The 17,529-nt window shown below is 37.3% G+C and overlaps 1 protein-coding gene across 2 annotated transcripts in view; it reads left to right on the top strand.

The window, feature by feature from the left end:
- unc-45 (unc-45 myosin chaperone) overlaps positions 1-17,529 on the top strand; it is a 368,157-nt gene that overhangs the window by 68,086 nt on the left and 282,542 nt on the right. For both annotated transcript variants that reach the window (XM_090393271.1, XM_090393270.1), the window contains exon 6: positions 103-271. In XM_090393271.1, coding sequence (XP_090249397.1) covers positions 103-271 — 169 coding nt within the window. The remainder of the gene's footprint in view (positions 1-102; positions 272-17,529) is intronic.

Here is a 17,529-nt window from a genome sequence, read left to right as displayed (position 1 = left end):
TGGAATTTTCTGTGAACATCACAAACTTTACTATATATATTAAAATTTTATTTTTTATATATATATATACACACACACTTTTTTTTTTCTTTCTCTGTTTAGACAATAAAAATATTGGAACACATAGGAATTCCATTTGTTATGGATAACTTGAATTCACGGAATGAGCAGTATGTAAATGCTGTTCAGTATTTTATTCAGATTACATTAAATTCACTCACTGGAATGGATATTAAGGAAGGAAAAAAGCCAAATAAAGCATTGTATGAAGGTAACTTTTTTATCCCCTCATTTAAAGATGTTTTGACTATTTTTGAAAATACAGTAATCTCTTGATTATCTGCTGATGCTACATTTCATTTTTTTGTTAGCTGATTAGTTGAGATGATTAATAGCTGATGAATATTTTTTTTAGAAAGAAAATAGTATGCATTTGTTTTCTGCTTAGATAATAGTACTAATATAATTAATGAATGTTATTTTACATTACCGAATGATATTTAATTATTGAAACATTTCAGATTAAATTATTAAATACATTTTCTTGTATTTTAAAAAAGAAAATAACAGCAATGTGTTTTTCAGTTAGGTATTTTTAATAAACATTTATTTGGGAGCATACTTAGCATAAATGAACTTGTTATTATAAACTGTATCTGTGAATATAATGTGCTTATCATGTTGTATTTCTGAAGTTTGAGGTTAATAGTTCATTTATTAGGGTTAGTGAGAAAAAATATCATGCACATTGGTACTGCATTTTTTGAGAGCACTAAACTCATGAGTTAATTTGCTTTATCAGTGCTTGAATATTAACCCTGAATGATTTACTATTTCATTTGCTTTTTTTGCAACATTCATCTTAATAGATATTTCACTGAGTTTAGCATGAGATATTTTATATGATGTAGTGTATGTTCTATGTATTCATTGCCAAGAGTGAATAGGTTATGGTATGAAAGTTGAGAGAGTGGAGAGAGAGTGTGTTGTAAATGTTTTGTGTGCGAGTGCAAGAAATGCATGTCGTGTGGAAAGCAGGAAAAGGAAGTGACGAAGCTTAACAATGTAAGAAAAGATAGCAAAAGTGTTCTTGAGAATGTGTAAGTAGTGAATGATAGTATGGGAAGTATGAATGAAGGTATGAAATAAATGGTTGAAAGTAAAGCTGATGATGAAATGACATATGGAGTGAAATAGATGCTTACGCAGCATCCTTCACAGGACAGAAGGTAGAACGACTGGAGAAACACTTGTTATGTGGTACAGCAGATGGGAGAATGAAAGAAAGTGAATGAAAAAAAAGTATGAAAGTGGAAAAAACTGGAAATAGGGAGCAGGTACTGTATGGAGATTTGATGATAAGAGGTGTACTTAATGAGAAAGTGATGAAAGCATTTATCCCAGATGTGAAGATCAGGGGTGTTAGTGAAGCTATTGGTTTGCAGAAGGGAGAAGTGAATTTCGAGTTGATTGTTCTGGCAAGATCAAATGATTTGATAAGGGAGAAATGTGCAATGAGAGAAGATATGAAAGAGTTGTTGAAAGAAATAAAATTGAAGAGTAAAGAAGTAAAGGTTGTAAGTTCTGAGGCCTTGGTATGATAGGACAGAATTGAGAAGGAAAGACATGATTGCTAATGAATCAGTAAGAATATTGTGCCAGAGGAATGCGTGTAGTTTATTGATGTATACAGTGAATTTGATTGGCAAAAGAATTTATATATGCTTGATGGACTACATTTGAATGGTTTTTGAGTTGAATGTTTAGAGAAAGTGTTTTGTAGTGAGAGGTTGGAAGTGTAAAACCAGGGAAACGAGCTATTGGAGGGGGGTGGAATCAAACATATGTCTGGCCACTCCTAGGATAAATGAGTATGTTTGTATGTACAGAAAAGATTGTGACCAGATTAGATTCAAATGGCTTGGTAATGACATTACACAAGGATAATTGTGATTACAAGAGGATGTTGAAATGCATGCACACAAATGCTAGGAGTATCGCGAATAAACGAGAGGAGTGTTTGGCATTGGTCAGCTCAACCTGGTCAAAACTTCTAGGCATCAGTGAGACCTGGTTGACAGAAAATGATATAGTTACAGGGTTATTGTAATAAAGGTTAACAAAGGGTTAATAAAGGTTATTTTCAGGGAGAACAGAACAGATGATAGGATATTATTAATGATAGCTGAAGAACTAAAACCAGAAGTTAGAGGATTTTAGTAAGAGAGAGAGAGAGAGAGAGATGGTTCATTTGAGGCTGTTTGGTGTAAGATGCAGGTCACTAGGACAAAATATATTGTTGGTTGTTGCTATAGACCAGGAGGAGTCCACAGGAAGATGTAGATACCATGTATCTACAGATTAACACAATGAGTGCAGCCCAAGCAATTATAATGGAAGATTTCAACTATGGGGACATAGACTGGAGAATGGAAAGGGGGACAAGGCAAGATGGAAGTGGAATTTTTACAGTGTTGCTGAGGGATAATTACCTGAAATAACATCTTATATAAGAGACCAGGAGATTGAGAGTTCTAGATCAGAAGATATATCCATAACCAAGGTAGACACTCTGCCTCCAATTGGAGAGAGGACCATGCAGTCTTCGACATGCTCACAGCCTCAACAATTATAGCAAGAACTCTTAAACATTGAACAATATATGAAACAGTGGCTTCTCAGAAAAGACTACACAACAACTGTTTAATTCCTATAATCCTAGCTCATATGACAAGGAAATGCTATGTCAAGTCACAATCCCATCTCTTGCATCTCAGAACTTATTTCCAGTATTTTTAAGAAATACAATTTAGTGGCTACTTTTTTTCCTATCAACAAATTATCATCATGGTTTCCATCTTCCAAAAATAAATGTTCCTGGCTCTTCTTGGTGTAATTTGGTGTCCATCATGATTTGCTGTCTCAGGACTATAATGGAGTAGATATAAAGGCTCCAGATTTGCATCTTCAAAGAAGAATAGTCTGATGATAAAGGAAATTGCACAGCTGCATCATACATTAAATTTGTTGAATAATGGAATTTTATCTGTCATACTACATTGGGATATTCCACTGTCTAAATGCAGCAGTTATGAACATTCCCATTCAGAGGAGAAGTAGGCCTTGTTTCCCTATCAAATATTTCAGTGGGTAGCCTATTTAGCATACAAAGAACCTTTATAAGAGCTTTTTAACAGAAGATGAATTGGCTGGTGTCATATGGAGGTAGGGCACAGTTTCTTTTCTACCTGGAAACTTGTATTTTTCATTTCCAAAATAGGCACACTGGCTAGAAGAACCCACAATTATATGACTTAATGTGCTGTCCTCATAGTATTATGAGGGTGTGCCAAAAAGTTGTGATAATCACCATGAAGGTTGAGGTAGAACCATGTAACTTGCACATTATTTTAAATATTTCCCACAAAGTGTTATACACTTATTACAATGCTGCTGCAACATTTGCAATCCTCTGAGAAAAAAATCTTTCTCTTGTTGCACCAACCAGTCCTCAGCTACAGATATGACTTCATCATATGTGGTAAATTTTGTTCCTTTTAAGTGTTTCTTTTGGAATAAGGAAATGGTCAGATTGGGCCAGGTCTGGTGAATAGGGTGGGTGAGGCAGACATTGAAAGCCCAAGTTCTCTATTGTCTGTTGGGTTTCGTGAGCATGTGCATTGTCCTGCAAAAGCAACATGCCTGTGCTCAGTTTCTCATGGTGTTTTTCCTTCAGTACCTCCTTCACTTCCTTCAGAGCTGTTGAATAAACTGCTGCTGTAACAGTTTGACTTTTTTTTTTTTGAGGTACTTGGTAGGGATTACACTATCCATAGCCCAAAAGACAATGGCAAGAACTTTCCCTGCTGACTTTTTTGAGTTCGGAACTTCTATGGCTGTGGAGAACCTTTGTGTCTGCACTACATTGACTGTTATTTGGTCTCTGGGTCATAGTGATGAAACCATGTTTCATCAACAGTCACAATGCAAGCTCAAAAATTTCCACCTCATTCCTCAAAATGACCCAAAATCCCTTGAGAAGACAGCACACGTTCTCTCTTGTGGTCAGCATTCAAACATTTGGGGACCCACTTTGCTGAGAGCTTCTGCATGTCCAGATGTTGGTGGATAATGACCCCAACTTGTTCCCTAGAGTGTGCAATGTTTTTGACTGGTGTTCATCTATCATCAAGGATCATGGCATGCACTTTGAATGTTTTCATGTGTAATGACTGGAAGTTCTTCCTGACCTGGGGGCATGTGTTGTCTCAGGATGCCCAGTTTTAAAACTGGCCACCCATCTGGCAACTGTTGAATATGCTGGAGCACAGTTCCTTAAAGTCTCACACAGAGTTTGGTAAATTTCAGTTGTGGACTTTTCTTGCAGCATGAAAAACTTGATGATCACCCAAACCTCTGTGTCTTTGAATTTCTTCAAAGCCTCTGCATGTCTTATATATCCTAAAAGAAAAAGAACAAATTATTACAATTTGATGACACATGGGGGCTAAAGGGTTTTACGATATGTTCTTTCTTGTGATTATATCAGTTGCTTTAATATCATTTTTGTTCTAGGTGTTTATCAGAACTTTTCAGCCCCCCCCCCATAATTGCTTCACCATAATTCCAAACAACCCAATCTACAACCACTAGTTATCCAATTCCGTACATAGCAGAATGCGAGTGAGAATGTCTTTTTTGTTATTTGTTTTGTACTGTCTAAATTACTGCACTATATGAATTTTGTATGGATTATATTGAAACACCCTCCATGCTGTGAAAGGGTATTGTCTGCTTGCTGTGTAGCTGCACTTACATGAATGCATATGCTAAATTTATAATCTATTCTATAGTGTAATGCAGGGGCATGTTAAGGTCTTGTTTCTATTGATGTTCTGATCTGGAATGGCCAGCATGATTTTGATTAGGTGTTTAGCCAGTCAACAGGTAGGCAAGCTAGTGGAAATTGACCACAGATAGAATATCCTGAACATTTGTCTAATGCCATTAGGATTTTCACTGGCCAATCCAAATCACATTTAAAGAATACACTTGTTGTAGAAACAAAATGAAAGATCTTATTAAATTCAAGATACAGAAATTGTTTGGTCAGTGTGGTTTCATTGTTTATTTTGCTCAAGAACACCTGCTCGAACGATTTCTATAGATTAATTGTCCACAAGCTATTATAGATTACTATATATTACTGTTAATGGTGCATATTTTATTTGGAAGAACAAGATTTTCAAATGATTTGGAAGTGTAACTATAGGTGGTGTGATTTTCTTCTGCTTTAACAGACATTTTTATGGATTATTTTTAGAACTAAGTGTTCATTATGATATTCTTACTTCTGGTTTTAATTTTTTATGATGTCATCACAGTATTACTTCAATTTTACTTCATTTACTTTCAAGATTAAATAAATTCCTGTTTGTTTTTTTTTATATGTTGGGCCCATATACGAGAGGTTGGCTGGTCAACCTATAGTACTTTAGTACCGTATATGGCTAGTGGGATGGGAAAGGAGAAACTTGTTGACATTCGATTTAAAAGCCTGTATATTGTTTTCCTTGGGAAATACATCAGGGGGAAGACTGTTCCACAGTACAGCAGTAGCAGGGATGAAGGAGAAGGAAAAGAAACTTGTTCTGTGGGTTTCAAGGTGTACTGTGAAGGGATGTTGGGTGGTGGCTGTATGTGTTCCCATGGGTTTAGTACAGAGTGGGGGAATTAATGATGTTTCAGATGAGCATTTTCCATGAAAAGATTTGTAGAATATACAAATTGCAAAGACTAAATGTCTGTGTGAAAGTGGGAGGAGTGAGTTGTTAAGAGATGGATCATTTATCAGTCTAATTGCTCTCCTCTGTATTGAGTCAACCATTTTGAGGGAGATTTTAGGAGCCCCACTCCAAATGTGAGAACAGTATTCAATAGCTGGGTAGATTTGTGATTTGTATAAGGTTAACAGCTGTTTTGAAGTGAAGTAATATCTTGAGCTAAAGAGAAAGCCTAGTTTTTTGGAAGCTGAGGATGCAATGGTTGTGATGTGTTTATGCCAGGAGAGGCCTGATGTCATGGTAATTCCGAGAAGAGAAATTTCATCTTGTCTGGAAATTTGAGTGTTATCAAAAATAATACGGGGGGAAAATGTTTTTTTTTTTTTTTTGTGGGAAATAAGGCAGAACTGGGTTTTACTAGCGTTGAAGTTGACAATGTTATCTGAGCCCCATCGGAGGAGGATGTTGTGGAGGTCCGAATTAAGGGAAGTTGTGGTTGAAGTTCTGTGGGTTGAAGTGAGTTGTGTAGGATAAGGTGCTATTGTTTGCAAAACTGTTTTGGGTTGGAGGTCAACTGAAGTAGGTCATTGATGTACAGAAAGAAGAGGGTTGGTGAGAGAACTAAACCTTGTGGGACCCCAGCATTAATTGGATGGTGGGAGGATAGGGAGCCATCTACCATCACACATAGTGTGTGTCCAGACAGGAAGCTGGCAATCCATCTGCAGAAGTCCTGAGACAGTCCAAATGATGGAAGTTTGCTTAGTAAGCCGTTGTGCCAGACCTAGTCAAAGGCTTTAGAGATATCAAGTGCAACTACTTGGGATTCGCCAAATTTTTCCATGGCATATGGCCAGAGATGGGTGATATATGAGAGCAGGTCACCTGTTGATCGGCATCGACGGAATCCATACTGGTGGTCACTTAATAGCTAGGTACCTTCAAGGTAGAGTAGGAGTTGAGAATTGATGGTTTTCTCCATCACGTTAGATAGGATTGAGGTGAGTGAGATAGGGTGGTAGTTAGATGGCAGCGATTTGTCACCCTTTTTGGGAATGGGTTGAATATAGGCCAATTCCCAGGCTTTGGGATATATACCAGTGGAGTAAGAGAGTGTGTAAGATGGCATAGGATAGGAGTCAGTTCTGCTGCACAGACCTTCAGAGCAATTGGAGGAATGCCATCAGGGCCAGGAGCTTTTTTTTTTTGTGTCTAATTTTGACAACAGGTTTATGATCTCTTTCTGGCAAAAGGATACGGAGGTGGGTGGGGCATTGTATGTTGGGCAGTTGGAATGACTGGGGGGAATTTGCCATTGTCAGTTATGTGTGCATTGGTGGCAAAGTGTGAAGCCAGGAGATTAGCTTTTTCTGTGGGTGATGTTGCAATTGAGCCATCTGAGTATGATAGGGGTGGGAGTAGGGTAGAGCAAAAGTTGCGACCAATTGCTTTGGCAAGAGACCAAAAGGCATGGCTGCTGTTAGGACAGGCTGCAAGTTTCCTGCTTTTTTGCCCATTGAAATTCTGTTTTGGAATCATTGATAATTTTTTTGCATCTGTTTCGGCCTTCAGTATAGGCACTGAAGGATAATGGAGTTCTTAATTTGAGCCAGTTGTGGTATGCCTGATTTTTCATTTATACAGCCTTGGCACATCTTTTGGAGAACCAGGGTTTGGATAGGAGATGGGAGTTCAGAGAAGTGTGGGGAATGTATGTTATCACGTCAGTGAGGATTACTTTGGTAATATGTTCGGTGCATATGTTTGGATTGGAAGACTGCAAACAATAGTCCAACCATGGGAATGAAGCATAGTAGTCTTAGAGGCTGTCCCATTTGGCACTGATTCACTGTATATTTGGAAGGTCATTGGTAAGGAAGAGATCTAGGGTATTTGGGGAGTGATTTGGGTTATTTGGTATTCTGGTCAGCTTGTGAACAATTTGTGTAAGGTTATCGATGATGGCAAATATTTCAGCGTCTCTGCCTGCAGGATCTGTACAACTGGAAGAGGAAAGCCAGTTGATGTTATGGACATTAAAATCACCTAGGAGGATGATTTCACTATTAGGAGAGTGGGACTGGAGGAAATCAACTTTTGAGGAGAGGAAATTAAAGAGCTCGGAGTGGTTGATGGTATTAGGAGAGCAATAGAGACTGCAGATGAATTTGACTGAGTGGGGGAGTGATATTTTTAGCCAAAGAAGGTTAAAGTTTGGTGATTCTAGGTTAGGTGCTCTCTGGCAGGGTATGTCAGAGCAGATATATGCACACACACCACCCTTGGGTAGAAAGGAGTTAAATAGTGTATAGTTTGGGTGGTTGAGATGGATAGTGCCGGGGAAAGGTGAAATTTGAGTTTCTGTTAAGAAGAGTAGGTGGGGTTTGGTTGATTGCAGATGATAGTGGAGACTATTAAGGTTGGAGTTGAGACCACAGATGTTGGTGTAGTGGATATGCAAGGATCTGTGGGGCATGGCTTTGACTGCAAGGGTCTTGCACATTTCCTATGCAGTGCCTGCATCTGGTCTCCTTGGTGGCTACTAGTGGCATCACTTGGTTTTTGCGCTAGTTTGGTTTGTTTGTAGTCTATGGTCCAGCTGTTGTCTCCATTTTGGCTTTTTTCTTCTAGCTATCTTTGGAGTTGGTGTCTTTGTTCCCTTTGTGCAAAGGTTAAGTCAGGTCGAACATGTACATGTGATTGGGGGCAACTGTCCTTTAGCTTGCTATTTATCGCTGTTATTAATTTGGATGTGTTTGTCAGTGTATCACAGATCACTTTCACGAGACGTGGAAAGTTCCTTCCGTCCTTTCTGTTGTTTATGGGTCTGAAATGATGACATTTGATGATATTCCTGGGATCGAAGTTGCATTCACCTGCTAGTTTGTGCTAACATCTTCTTTTAAAGATTTACCGTTTTCCTCTGGAAAGTTCAGAATAATGGCGTTGAGTCTCTTGTTTTCGACCATTGAGCGATGCGTGTACCGTTGATGCAATTAAATCACGAAGTTTATTAGCGAGTACAGATGCACTTGCGATCGGCCGTTGGTCATCGAGTATCTCAAGCTTTGTTTCCAACTTTTGGATTTTAGACAAGAAAGTATCGATCTTGTTATTAATGTGTTGTTCGAGATTTTCAACTCGTTTGCATAGGTTCAGCAGCTATTTAACAGAAGGAAGGCACATCGAACAGAAAAAAGGCTGGTTCAGTTTGATAAAAAGCTTGAGTGCTGATTCATCTATTTTCACGCAGGAAGTATGTAGCCATTTACAACAGAAATCGTACGATATACCTTTTTTCCTTTCGGTAATTTCAGATTCACAACTGCAGCACTTTGCATTGTCTTTTGGTTTGTTGGCTATTGGCTGCGCTACACTGATAGGACTCGACGTAATCTTTCATTGTTGGCCTTTGTTGCCACCATCTTTACTTCGCACAGTATGCTTGGCGTATGTTAGACAGGTATATTAGACAGACATTGAAAATTTATTCGTGAAATGTCAACAAATGGCCAGCCTTGGCTAAGTTGTTAAAATATATGCTTCCAACTAGCCAACAGTCTGCATTTTTAAATCCTGTTATGGACATAGATTTTTGTTTTTCTGAATGTCTTTAGGTGGGAGACAAATTTCATTGTCAAGCACGAGACTGCTGCTCCACTTATTAGTGGGGAGGAGGACTGAACTTCCCTTTTTGGTCTCTCTAGAACAGGGTTTATGGATTATCATCATACCTATCAAGGATTTAGGCCTAGCATGGCCTGTTCTGGCCTTAGAAGTCATCGTTGAATCTTTTAAGAGGACATCCTGGTTTCCTTTTCCCTAATGGCTTGTACTTTAAGGCTTGTTTTGGTAATCTTTCTGTTTTCATTCTTTAAACATGTTGCATCCAATTTATGTTTATATATTTTAATTTTTTTTCTATTACTGATTCCTGGTTTAATTCTTTCATAATTTCTTCATTTCTTTTGTGCTCAAATAGAGAACACTTTGCAGTTTTTCTCATTAACTTCATTTCAGCAGTTATTAATCTTTGTTTGTCTTTTTGTTTTATTGTCCAGATTTCGCTGCCATACATTAAGACCAGTAGGTTGATTCTATTTTTAAATATTTTACAATTTTTAGGTTTATATCTTTTTCATTTTCATATGTAATCATACAACCTAGGTAGTTAAATGAATTCACCTGTTCTAAGATCTTGTTATCTATTACTATTTTAGTTCTTGCTGGATTTTGTCCTAAAGGACATAGTTTTGATTTTTCTATTGATATTATCATACCATAATCTTTGGCTATTTTATTTAGATTTAATATAGCTTTCTGTAAGTTATCTTCAGAATTTGTAATTATTATTTAGTCATCGGCACAATGGAGAGTGTTTGAGTTCACAGTAGGAGAAAGTTTAATACCTTGATGGAAAATTTTATGGGATGCATTTAGGTACTACCAAAGCAAAATCATGGCCTTTAGCCAATACACTAGCTTCAGCATCAGACAACAGACATCCAGAAAGGTTCACACTCCATTTATTAGTAGGAGTGTTGCCAGAAGTAATTTTTCTGGAAGTAATATTTCTGGTATCTCGGAACCTATTGGTTGAAATTTTAAAGAAGTATCACCTTATTCCGACATATTTTCCTATCAACAAAATTTCACATCTGTTGCCATCTACAAGAGGCAAACTGTTACCTCTATCATTAGCTGGCATTTACCAGATACCTTGTGAATGCAATCTGTGTCATAATTTGGACAGACAGGCCATTCTGTGGAAAAAAGAATTAAAAAATTACTTAGATCTGAGTCATTAATTCTTTATTATTAAATATTAAAAAATATTCAAAATATAATATTGATGTTCATTGAGAATTAATGAACATCAGTATTATATTCAATACATGAAACTTCAAAAAATCTGGTCTGGCACAACTTAGTATTGACACTAAACCCAGTATCCAGTGGGATGAAGCTCATCTTCTCCATAGAAGCAGGTTTAAATATGAATGCCTTTTCAAAGAAAGTTGCAAAACCTGTTTACATCAGCCAAATTAGAATTGGAACGATTTTCTCTCTCTCCCAAAAGTTTGGGAGATTCTCATTTTATGTAACCATCAAAAATAGTTTTAATATTATTTATTAATGTATTAATTTCTAGCACGTGGTAATCGTTTTTTAATTGGTTAACTGATTATTGTATGTACCTTGTTTCTTTGATCTGCTTGTTTCTGTGCACTGATGATGTGCTGTTATTTTCAGTATGAAATATCTGTACTTTCATTTCATTAAAGTTAATTACTGTGCTTATCGTGTAATTTGTTGTTTATAGTCATGCCACAGGTACCTTTAAAGATTAGTTCATCTCTCATGCTATTACTGTTTCCACTGCCAAGCACTTCTGCCTCTTCGGTACCACTTTCCTGATCTTTCACCTCATCTTTTACTTCTGATCTCTTGCTTACATAACATACTGCACTTTCATCTAGCAACACTTTCTCCAGTACACTCACTCCAAAGCCATTCAAATGTAACCCATCTTCTTCAGTGGCATTAACAGGGACTTAAGTGGCCATAGCTTTCCAAGTATCCTTGGATTTTCTAACCATAATACGAGGATAAGGCAGTTACCCCTATACCTCCAAGTGTTCTTGTCTGTAAATTGCATGTGTTCTACTGTCTGGTTTGTCTGTTCTGATTAATGAAAAACCCGAGTTTCAAGGGGAAAAAAACCTTTCATCTCTGTATGAGACCGGCTAACTCACCTTTAATCTAAAGAGACCAGATAAAGGTTCCTCACATCATAGATGGGACTCGAACACAGGTCTTTCCAGACCATGGGCTTTGTCTATACAGACTGAGCTGCGGAGGCTCAAATATAACCCATCACGCCTGTAAAATTCCATTTTTCCCTCAAACACATGCCATACATCCACAAACTCTATCTAAACTATACATTGATTGCTATTTTAAGCTTGTGGAAAGTATGTTCCTTAGGATTGCTGCAGTCATTTGCAGTGAAAGGAGGTCCGACATTTTATTAAAGTGGGCACCATGGCTGTTTGTTCCTCAAGCTATGGTGTCTGTTGACTTCTTTCCGAGCAATGTATATATTATATGTTCATCAAATTTTAGCTGCTGTACTAAAGCTGTAGATTTAATTCGCTTTTGAGCTTTTGCAAGGAGGCATGTCATCCATCTCTTAGCAATCTTCCAATTTTTTTTTTTCATGTATTTCTCCACCATAGAAAGTTCATAGTGACCAAATTTTTTGCATCTGTGAAAGTAATAAAGTAGTAAATCAAGTTTGCGAAAGTCTGAATCAAGATGGCTGCCCACTGTAATCATGTTGCCTCTAATTCTGAGAAAATTGGCCATATGTTGACAGGATTCAAGTCAGATTATGACTACTCACATTCAGATGAAAGTAAACGAGGCTCAGATAGTAATTCCGAATGCAATAATGATTTCACATAACTAAAAAAATTGACAGCAATGCTGCAAAAGTCACCAAGTTGAAAAATGTAATTGATAATTTGAAAAGGAAATTGCAGGAATGTTTTAACCATTTAGAAATCTGTATATTGATGAAAGCATGGTAGGTTGGAAGGTTAAATTGAGTTTTAGCCAGTTCATTCCTTCCAGGAGACATAATTTTGAAATAAAAGTGTTTGTCCTGTGTGACTGTAAGACAGGTAATATATTAGACTGTTTATACTGGTTCTGCCACAAAAGTTGTAAACAGTGGCTTTAATGAATCTCATAATAACACTATTAAAGCCATATTTAGATAAAGGGCATTGATTATTTGTTGATTGGTATCCAAGTTCACATTTGTTCAAATATTGGCTGAAAGGAAAGCAGGTGCATGTGAGACAGCTAGGTCAAATATAACAAAATATGCCTTAGTTTTAATGGGAAACTTAAAAAAAAAAAAGGTGTACACGAGTCAATGATTTGTGGTGAATTGCTTTCTGTAAAGTGGTATGATAAACATGATGTGCTTCATTTCATATGTGGGTATGAGGCATAGTGATAAACATGACATGAATGAGTTTTTCAGAAACTACGGAATTTTTTATTTCATCTGTTTGACATTTCTGTAATAAATTATTCCATATCTTAGTCAGTATAGATGAAGCCCTTTGGTTGGAATGACATGGGTTTGATTCCTGTCCATGACGTGAAGAATCTGGTTTCTTTCGACTAAAAGTGAGTTAATCAGGTTTCATACAGAGGTAGAGGGCTTTTTCACCTGAGAACTCTGGTTTTTTTGTCCCTCGGAACAGGAAAACCGGTCCTGTATACACATGGATTCACAGCCATGAATACTTATGACAGTATGTGGAAGAGATAGGTCCTTGCCAAATGTCGTTATGCCTGTAGTCAACCATGAGTTACATTATGGTAGCCAACCTCCTAGATAGGAGGTGACACATGAATGGAAATGGGAATAAATGCATACAGCTTATTTCTGGGGAAAAACTAGGGAAAAAACCTCAGCTGGTTAACTTCAGGCTTGTGTGAATTACTGCAGGTAATTCACCAGCTAATTGAAGGGTACAGCAAACCAAAGATGTGACCTAAAGGGAGAAGAAGATCTATCACTCCTGATCCATTGTGTTTGACTGGAAGACAATTTCCAGTTACTGTGCCTTCTACTGGTGAGAAAAAAAGCAGCTTAAAGAGATGCTTTGGAAGTAAAAATACCACAAACAGCATCTCAAGAATGGACTGACTCCAGGTATGTGTGATAGTGTGATAAAGCACTATCACCCCCCCCCCCCACACACACACACAGGTTTCGAAATTTACCATACAATATTGAACTTTTGAAATTAATGTAACTTGAAAAATATGTTTCTTTTGTCCTAATAAATGATTTTTGAATATTGAAATACCGTATGGCAAACTATAGCTCCTGATCCAAAACAAACAAACATCATTCCATTATATTAGAGCTTTTAGTTTTTATGTCTTACCCAAAAATATTTATTTTAGTCCAACTTAGTGACATTTAGCATACATTTGTGTGTACTAAATTGGGTTGTGCTTTATTTGCTCTACTTCTCCCGAATCTTTTTTATCATCCTTTCTTCCAGACCACTATCACTATGATCTAATGCCCTGCTGCCATGTTTGCATGGCAAACATGCCAAGAAGACTAGGGGATTCTGGTAGTCTTGCACTACTTTGGCCTCTGTTGGCAAGATGAGCGGTCCTGGATGGCCTGGCCAGGATCAATCAGCTAGTAGGCTTACCTGCAAGGGTCAACAGTGTTGCAGTAAGTCTCTCACCCCCATGGTCTGGGGTTAGGATCCAAGCTTGATGTGGTGCTGGTATAGCATCCGGGGTGGAAAGCCAGTAGCCCTGGCTTTCCACTCCCAAGCACAGTCATTGCTTGTTGGTCAGTGGGCCCGATGTGTGGATCCATGTTGGGCAGGGAGTACTGGTGCTGAATCAAAAACCCCTTTAGCATAAGTTCTTCATCCTCAAATGTTTCATGAGGGCCCTAACAAAGTCCCAACCAAGTACTGATACTGTACATACAGCGTTTGGTAACAGAAGTAAGAAACAAAAGATATATGACTAGTATAAATGTACCAGTGTTTTTGGTCATCCACATAACAGGTGAAAAGCCAATAGGAGAAAATGTTCCCCTTCTTCAAAAGGATTTGGAAGGACTGGCAGGCACTCCTGAAACTGTTAAGAAGTTACATTGTGGTGATATCCTTGTGGAAGCATCATGTTAGCAACATTCCGAGAAACTACTGGGAACAACATCAATTGGTGGAATACCAGTCAGAGTAACACCTCATAAAATACTCAACTCTGTAGAGGATTGGTATCAGAATGAATGTTCCTAATGAGAAGATATGTTCAGAGCTTAAAGATCAGGGAGTGACAGGTGTGAGGCACATCCTGATATGCAGGGATTGCCACCTGATTCCAGCCAGGAACATCATTCTTACTTTTGATACACCTAAGCCTCCAGCATCTGTAAGAACAGGGTATCTCAATTGTCCTGTTAGAGCATACATCCCTAATATACTAAGATGCTTTAAATGTTGGAAATATGAGCATGCTCAAATTGCTTGTCATGGCTACTGTGCCTGATGTGGTAGTAAATACCACGATAAGAGTAAAAAAAGCTAAATGTGTCAACTGTCAGGAAGATCATACAGCTTACTCTCATGCATGCCAAAAGTGGAAAGATGAAAAAGAAGTATAAAACTTTAAAACAGAACAAAATATATCAGGATACAAAAACAATTGATAAATATAAACCTGACAAAATGGAAGTTAACCGCTGCTACTCCTGTTTTGAGATCCTCTTATGCTGAGATCAACTAAGAAAATGCCAACATAATCTCAAACATGTATGTTTATTCCACCATCTGATAATTTCAATGTACCTGAACTCTATGATCATGAGTGCTTCTCTGTTGAGTGCATCATTCGCATAACCTACAGCCTTACTCCAGACACAACTCCAAAAATGGTTCCATTCATTGAGAACTCACTTGTCAAATATTTATGACAAAGATGTCACTTAAAGTCTTTTCTTTTAGGCTTGCATGGTGATCCGAATGCATTTTTGGAAATTATGGAGACAACTACCATGTTTGAATAAAAACTTTAGTTTAATATTACTAAAATTTTACAATTCGACGTTTCGACCTTAATGTCAAGGTCATCTTCTGGAGCGTACAAATATACACAAGAAACAAGCTATACTACAATCATACTGGTTCGTTAAAGACACTGACTAACCGCTACCACAATTGTTGGCCTGACCTCTGGTGAAAAAAATAAAAAATAAAATAAATAAATAAAATAAAAAATAAAAAAATAAATAAAATAAATTAAAAAAAAATAAAATAAAATTTTATTTTATTTATTTTATTTTTATTTTTTTTATTTTTATTTTTATTTTATTTATTTATTTTTTTTTTTCACCAGAGGTCAGGCCAACAATTGTGGTAGCGGTTAGTCAGTGTCTTTAACGAACCAGTATGATTGTAGTATAGCTTGTTTCTTGTGTATATTTGTACACTCCAGAAGATGACCTTGACATAAAGGTCGAAACGTCGAATTGTAAAATTTTAGTAATATTAAACTAAAGTTTTTATTCAAACACGGTAGTTGTCTCCATAATTTCCAAAAATGCATGTCACTTAAAGATAAACCACCAGACAACCCCCACAGAATAAAATGGACTTTGGTATCCAGTGAAAGTAAATTAAACTTGCCAACTGACCATTATGCATCAGATGTATTAAATTTTTTACCAAAGGAAGAGATGGACACTGCACATCCATACGTCTCAAAAACAATTGATAAATATAAACCTGACAAAGGTATGCCCTCAACCTCCTGAAAACCAGACAAGTCTATAAGGCCAAAACAATAGGAACATTTTTGCAATTGAACTGTTGTGGGTTTTGCCAGAATATCTATGATAAGATTTCACCACAGAAACACGAATCTTTGTTTCTTTCTACAGGAAACATACTTAAGACCCAATGAGGACCTTACCTTAAGGAATTTCACTGTTCTACACAAGGACAGAACTGGAGGTGATTCTCCTCATGGAGTAGCTATCCTGGTGGGCAGTTATACTCCTTTTTATCATGTCCAACTTAATACTGCTCTCAAAGCATTAGTGAATTGCCTATCAGTGGGATTTCTTATTACAGTGTGTTCAATTTATTTACCACCGAGTGCTGAGTTAAATCGATCTTGATAACCTTATCTTGCAACTGCTTGAAACCATTAATCTAACAGATAAGCTTAGGCGTTGATGGTTATTCATGACTTATTTTTCACGGTGTTAACAACACCACAAACACTTTTATCAACAAAGATGTTTTATTAACGCTAATATTTCGTTGAATCATGTTAATTCTACAAACAGATTAATGGTACTGCTATGGGTTCCCCCCTCTCTCCCCCGTTAGCAAATTTTTACATGGAACACTTTGAAAACAAAGTACTTACCACAGCTACATACAAGCCACAAGTGTGGTTGCACTATGTAGATGATGTGTTTGCCATCTGGCCCCATGGACAAGACACTTTGGATGCTTTTGTCACCTACCTAAACAGCCAACACCCCAAAATTCACTTCACAGTAGAAAAAGAATCAAATAACTGTTTACCATTTCTTGACACATTAGTCACCCGCCTTTCAGATGGATCACTATCTTTTTCTATTTACAGAAAGCCTACACACACAGGAAGATACCTACATAAACAATCACATCATCATCCAGTCCAACAGTACGGCATTTTAAAAACACTTACACACAGAGCCAGAGCCATTTGTTCTAACGATACAGCTCTGACCACCGAACTCCAGTACCTGCGCCATACGTTCTTAGCCAATGGCTACAATCCCTACAAAATAGATAAAATACTACATAAGCCCATTTACTCTGCCCTCCCCTAATACACAAGAATACAACATGACCATTTCTATTCCCTATATCAAAGGTACATCAGAAAAGATAGCCAAAGTATTGTTGAAATATGGCCTTCGCACCACCTTCAAACCTCATGTCAAGCTGGCAACTCTGATCTGCTCACCAAAGGATAAACTTCACACTTTAGCACACCCAGGAGTGTATGAAGCTCCATGTGACTGTGACTTGGCCTATTATGGGCAAACAGGAAGATCAGTGAACATCCGCCTGGAAGAACATGAAAGATACATTCGCTACTATTACTATGGTAAGTCGGGACTGGCAGACCA

This window comes from Typopeltis vanoorti, chromosome 5 (assembly GCF_054136105.1).
Source record: "Typopeltis vanoorti isolate ZY-2024b chromosome 5, IOZ_Tvanoo_1.0, whole genome shotgun sequence".
NCBI classification, from domain to species: Eukaryota; Metazoa; Arthropoda; class Arachnida; order Uropygi; family Thelyphonidae; genus Typopeltis; species Typopeltis vanoorti.
The sequence above is the reverse complement of the archived record's forward strand: the minus strand, read 5'-3'. Positions and strand labels throughout refer to the sequence as shown.